The following is a 6372-nucleotide window of genomic DNA, read 5'->3' as shown; positions in this document are numbered from 1 at the left end:
CAGGGGCAGACAGATTTCTGAGTTCGAGGCCAGCCTGGTCTACAAAGTGAGTTCCAGGACAGCCAGGCTATAAAGAGAAACCATGTCTAGAAAAAAAAAAAAAAAAAAAAAAAAAAAAAACCAAAAACCAAAAAAAAAAAAAAAAAAAAAACAAAACCAAAAAAAAAAGATAATAATAATAATGTAAATGGTTGCAATATTGCTATTATCACAAAGACAATTTAAATTAATTTAAACTAAAGACAATTTTTTCTGTATCCCAGAGAAAATCTGTCAACTTCTATCCATGCCCACTCTCAACGTAAGTTGACAGAAATTATTTAAGCCTATGCAGGATGCACCAGACTTTTACATGTGTGTTTCTCAAAAATGTTCTGGGAAGCCAATTACAATTTGGTAAGGTCTAGTGACTCCTGAGATCTCTCATAGGGCCCTATTGGCATGACCTTACAGCCTGGCTTCCCCTCAGCTTGGGTGTACCTCTGTCAGCCTGGCTTCCCCTCAGCCGGGGGAGGGGGGGATACCTTTGTCAAGCTAGCCTTGTGGCAGGAACCACCCTGAGTATGCTTCAGATTCGCTTGGGATGGGCAGTGGTCCAGATGCTAGTGGTTGTGGAGTGTGTGAATCCTGGAGTGAGCAACTCCACAAGAGGAAAGGGGCCGAAGGGCCGGTGCTTCCGCAGTCGAGCACATCGTACTTTTCCACAGGGCTAGAGTTTGGTCCCCAGTGTTCAGTTAGCGTGGCTCACAACCACCCGTAACTCGATGCAGCTCCAGACCTGACCATCATGGACACCCATATACACACGGCACATGTACATAAGTACAAATAAAAAAAATTAAAGTGAAGAGATGAATGAAAACAGCAAAGACTAGACCAAATGACTCATGGGAGCCCAGAACAGGGTGGAGTCAACCAGAGAAGGAAGAAAGCAAGTGCTGAATGGGGATATTTTATTCCGTGCTTACCAAAGCTTCTATGCCGGGCTGTGGACAAAGACTGTGGGGACCACGCAGAGTCTGACCTAGGGAGAGGCCAACTCGGATACCCTTATGTGTGTGCCTAGAAGCTAAGGACATTGAGGTAAGATCGTCTAAGTGGGGGGATGAAAAGAACATATAGGGGAGTTGGCAGGTTTATGCTAAAAAGGAACATATCTCTCAGTCAAAATTCAGACCTTTAAAAACTTCCCACATTATGTTACTGAATGAATAGTTGATTGGCTGTGTTTGTGTACGTATGTATGTACGTATGTATAAGTGTACATGGGTATCAGCTCTTTACTGCTACCACATGGGTTCCAGGGATTGAACTCAGGTCATTAGATTTGGTGGCAAGGGTCTCAACAATGCTAATCCATCTTGCCAGTTCCAAGAAATTTTTATACTGTCCTTCAGTTCTTTAGGTCATTATTTTTTGGGGTATGGGGACCACAAATTCTCACTATGTATCACAGGTTGGCCTAAACCCCACAACCCTTCTCCCCTTCCCGCTCTTCCGTGTACTGGGATTGCAGGCATGTATCACCAATTGCAGCTGAATTTGTTTTGTATGTGTTTCCTTTTGAGAGGTTTCGGTCGGGTAGGTGCTTCTGCTGCAGATGCCACTGTCGGGATGGGGTGCTGGGCAGAATGGCTTTTGGAGAACAGGAAAGGAAAAGACTGAGGAAGCAAAACTTTATAAAGCAGCGCTCTTTCTTGTGTACCCTCTAACCACACCATCCTGTGGGCTGTCACTTGGTCCTCCTGCCAATCTGGAGAACTTGGCAGGGCTGGGTCACCACCTCCCTCAGGGCTAACAGGATTTCTATGGGCTGACATGATGACCTAGCTGATACAGAGTGGAGTGCTGAGAACCTCCTGTGACAGGATGAAGGATCTGTGTGTCCCTGGCCCTTTGCAAGGTAGCAAGCAGCAGGGACCTGAACTATTTAACTATGTTTCATAAAGTCTGGAAATGAGATGAGAGCATAGGGTACCCCATCTCCTCTAGCTTGGAAAGCTCTGCTCCTTTTATAACCTCCCTCCCCAATGCCATGGGGCCATGGGGTAAGAGAGCCTTCTTGCTGACCTCTAGTCCAGCTTCAGGGAGCCTGAGGATATGAATGCTGAAGGAGAAGGGACAGATCTTATCTTTCACTATAGGAACAGAGTCTGAGTCAGGGAATAAATGAAGCCCCTCTCCCCTTCCGGTCTAGGTCTCCCTAACTTTAGCTCCCTCTGCACAGACAGAAAGACATGGCCTGGAAACAGACACCACTTCTGCTTTTGGTCTACATGGTCACAACAGGCAGTGCCTGGGACAGAACAGACCTGCTCAACGTTTGCATGGATGCCAAGCACCATAAGACAAAGCCGGGCCCTGAGGACAAGCTGCATGACCAGGTTCTGCTGGAGTGTGGTCCTGATGAGAGGGTGATAGAAGGCAGGGTGGGTGTGGTGAGCAGCCAGACACCCCCACACCCTGAGCTCTTATTGCCAGAGATGGCTTGGTGGAAAGTAGTGAGGTGATTTTCTGAGGGCTTTCCCCAGGAGAGGACACAGTGGTGGCAATGAAGCAGTTGGTCATTAGAAGCCTCTAATTAGAGGCCACGTGAGGCCACGTGATGACAATCTCTATATCTCTCAAATAAGGTCCTATGGAAGCACAGGGACTCACTCTCACAGGTTAGACACAACCTGATTTTTTTTTTTTTTTTTGAGAGCATTGGTGTTTTGCCTACATACGTGTTGGATCCTCTAGAACTGGAGTTACAGATAGCTGTGAGCTGCCATGTGGGTGCTGGGAATTGAACCCAGGAGCAGCCAGTGCTCTTAACTGTTGAGCCATCTTTCCAGCTTCCAACACGACTAGCTTTTATGGTAGGGTTCTGGTAGGACTGTGGACAGATCCTCTAGAAATAGGAGGGTGAAAGACCACCAAAGAGATGGTTTCTACCCTCAATTCTTCAGAGTGCCAAATGCAGAAGTGGGAAGGCCCTCTGTGAGGACGGCAGTTCACATGGTCTATAAGCATTTATGCCAACAGACAGAAGCTCAATGTAGCCTTTTTGTCACAAATATGTTTAGATCCTCTTTTATGTTCTGGAAAAAAAAAACAAAGGTTAAAAACAAAAACCTGGCCAGGTGAGGTGGCACATACCTTTAAAGCCAGCACCCAGGAGGCAGAGGCAAGATCTCTGTCTAGTCTTCAAATTGAGTTCTAGGCCAGCCAGGGGTACAGAGTAAGACCCTGCCTCAAAAACAAGCAAGCAAGCCGGGCGTGGTGGCGCACGCCTTTAATCCCAGCACTTGGGAGGCAGAGGCAGGCAGATTTCTGAGTTCAAGGCCAGCCTGGTCTACAAAAGTGAGTTCCAGGACAGCCAGGGCTACACAGATAAACCCTGTCTTGAACCCCCCCCCAAAAAAAAACAAAAACAAAAACACAAAAAAACCCAAAACAAACAAACAAACCCAAAACAAGCAAAACCTATTTGTAATTATTTATTTCATTGTGTAACAGTTCATTTTATTATTGATTGCTATATCTATCCCAGGACTGGTATATACATATATCATATGTGTGTGATATATATATAGTATTGAACATAGGTCTGGAGAGATGGCTTAGCAGTTGCAGAAGACGCTGAATTCACTTTCCAGTATGTACATGGAAGCTCATAACTACCTATGAGGTACCATACTTACCAGGTCTAGAAGGGTTGATGCTGTCTTCTGGTACATACATTCATGTAGGCACACACACATAAATCTCTTAAAATAGTAAAAAAATAAAAATAAGAACACAGAATATGACATTTGAGCTTTATTGCATGTGTTCATCTATCTGTATCCATGCTTAATCATGTGAACACACATATGTGCCATATAGTACATGTGTGGAGGTCAGAGGACAACTTTCAGGAGTTAGTTCTTTCTACCATGCAGGTCCTGGGGATGGAACTCAGGTCATCAGGTTTGGTGGCCAGTGTCATTCTTCACCCACTGAGCCATCTTGTTGGCCTGGTTTTGTTGTTGTTGTTGTTTTATTTGTGAACCATGAAGCCAGTGGTGGCGCACACCTTTGATTCTAGCACTCAGAAGGCAGAGGCAGGTTGATCTCTGAGTTTGAGGCCAGCCTGGACTACAGAGAGTTCCAGGACAGATAGCCAGGGCTATACAGAGAAACCCTGTCTCTAAAATATAAAATAAAATGAAGTAAGTGAAGGAGGGCTGGTACCCCAGGGAGACTCGGCTATCAGGCTGGTGCCGAGCTCACAGGAAGTCAGCTGCTTCTGCTTCTCAACTGCACTGCTGGGATTTAAGGTGTGTTCCATGTCATGCGTGGCTTATTTTGGAGTTTTTTTTTTTTTTTTTTTTTTAAGATTTATTTATTCAATTTATGTATATGAGTACACTGTAGCTGTAGCTGTCTTCAGACACACCAGAAGAGGGCATCGGATCCCATTATAGATTTTTGTGAGCCACCATGTGGTTGCTAGGGCTTGAACTCAGGACCTCTGAAAGATCAGTCTTAACCGCTGAGCCATCTCTCCAGCCCCATTTTAGAGTTTTAAAGATTATTTCTTTGTTGTTGTTGTTTGTTTGTTTGTTTGTTTTTTGAGACAGGGTCTTAACAGCCCAAGCTGACTTTGAACTCAGGATGTGACTGAGGGTGACCTTGAACTGATTCTCTCGCCTCTACTTTTTTTCCCCAGTGCTGGTTTTATAAGCATGTGCCACCATGATGGGTATGTTCCATTTGTTTTTGAGATAGTCTTATCAATGCTATCTGGGCTGCTCTTGGATTCATGATCCTCCTCCATCCTCGGCCTCCTGGATTCTGGGATTACAAGGCATGTTGCCAACATGCCCAGCTGAAAAGAGTTTTTATAAAGTGTGAGAGATGCTTCATAAATGAGCTATTATTCCGAAGACAAGGCTCCTCTAGCTTCTTTCTTATACCATGATGATTATATCTCTCTAGAGATGGGACTTCTGGGGGTCTAGGATAGAGGGGCCTTTGTGGTAAGTGTTCACAGAACAGCCTGTGTGAGGCAGGGAAGAAGTGAGGACCAGGTGAAGCAAGGCTGGACGGTGACATGCGGGACAGAGTAAGGTAGAGGGACTTAGCCTCAGCCCTGTGTCTTTCCCAACTAGTGTAGTCCATGGAAGAGAAATGCCTGTTGCTCAGTCAACACCAGCCAGGAGCTACACAAGGACGACTCCCGTCTGTACTTCAACTGGGATCACTGTGGCAAGATGGAGCCTGCCTGTAAGAGTCACTTCATCCAAGACGCCTGCCTGTATGAGTGCTCCCCCAACCTTGGGCCTTGGATCCAGCAAGTATGGGTGCTTCCTTCACACACTTCAGAAAGGCTAACCTTGGGTTCAGTCTCTTTACAGCTATAGCTGCCAACATTTCCTTTACCTAGGTGGACCAGAGCTGGCGTAAAGAGCGGTTCCTGGATGTGCCCTTATGCAAAGAGGACTGTCGTGAGTGGTGGGAGGACTGTCGTACCTCCTTTACCTGCAAGAGAGACTGGCATAAAGGCTGGGACTGGACCTCAGGTAAGGACCTCGGGGTCGCGAGATGAAGGTAGGGTTTGGAATGGGGGAGATTAAAGATGTCTGGGGTGACCAGAGGTGAGGCTTGACCTAAATGTCTGTGCCCATTATGATTCTGCCTGCAGGCATTAACAAGTGCCCAAACACAGCACCCTGTCGCACATTTCAGTACTACTTCCCGACACCAGCCAGCCTTTGCGAGGGTCTCTGGAGTCACTCCTACAAGGTTAGCAACTACAGCAGAGGAAGTGGCCGATGCATCCAGATGTGGTTTGACTCAACCCAGGGCAATCCCAATGAGGAAGTGGTGAAGTTTTATGCTTCCTTTATGGCATCTGGGACTGTGTCCCATGCTGCAGTACTTCTTGTGCCCAGCCTGGCCCCAGTGCTGTCATTATGGCTCCTTGGCTGAGAGGTCAGTTTTCTCTCTAGATTTCTCTTCTGTCTACCCTTGGTCTCGATTCGACTCTTCAAAGAATAAGGAAGTCTTGAGCCTGCTTCCACCCCTCTCCTTTGTCATCCAGTTCCTGATCCATGTTGGGGTTTCTACCACAACCATTTTCAATAAATCTATGACACATCTGGGCCTAATCAATTATTGTTACTGTGAGCGTGTGAGTGGGTGGGGACAGATCCTTTCCAGTCAGAGCAAATAGTGTCTCAATCCCCTCTGTCACTATATAAATGTTCATTGTAAGTTCCCTCCTCTTAGAAGGTGGATGAACCTATTGTCTGTGCTTCAGTAGTCTGTAGGAATCTAGTCGCTTCTCAAACAACAGGAATCTCCAGGATTTTTAATTTATATCATTCTCAAGCATTATCACAT

General features: G+C 46.0%; 1 protein-coding gene across 3 annotated transcripts; it reads left to right on the top strand.

The window, feature by feature from the left end:
• The first annotated feature begins 955 nt into the window (after window positions 1-955).
• Window positions 956-6138, top strand: Folr2 (folate receptor beta). Of its 3 annotated transcripts, none has more exons than XM_021212251.2 (5): window positions 956-1083; window positions 2232-2384; window positions 5139-5324; window positions 5414-5549; window positions 5672-6138. In XM_021212251.2, exons 2-5 carry the CDS (start codon window positions 2238-2240, stop codon window positions 5956-5958), a joined length of 756 nt encoding a protein of 251 aa, XP_021067910.1. In that variant the 5' UTR covers window positions 956-1083; window positions 2232-2237; the 3' UTR covers window positions 5959-6138. The 3 variants fall into 3 exon arrangements, with proteins under 3 accessions (XP_021067910.1, XP_021067901.1, XP_029398711.1); XM_021212242.1 differs by having other exon boundaries at window positions 2228-2384; XM_029542851.1 differs by having other exon boundaries at window positions 974-1083; window positions 2198-2384.
• The last annotated feature ends 234 nt before the right edge of the window (window positions 6139-6372 follow it).

This window comes from Mus pahari, chromosome 1, assembly GCF_900095145.1.
Source record: "Mus pahari chromosome 1, PAHARI_EIJ_v1.1, whole genome shotgun sequence".
Taxonomy (NCBI): Eukaryota; Metazoa; Chordata; class Mammalia; order Rodentia; family Muridae; genus Mus; species Mus pahari.
This window is presented reverse-complemented; position numbering and strand designations above follow the sequence as displayed.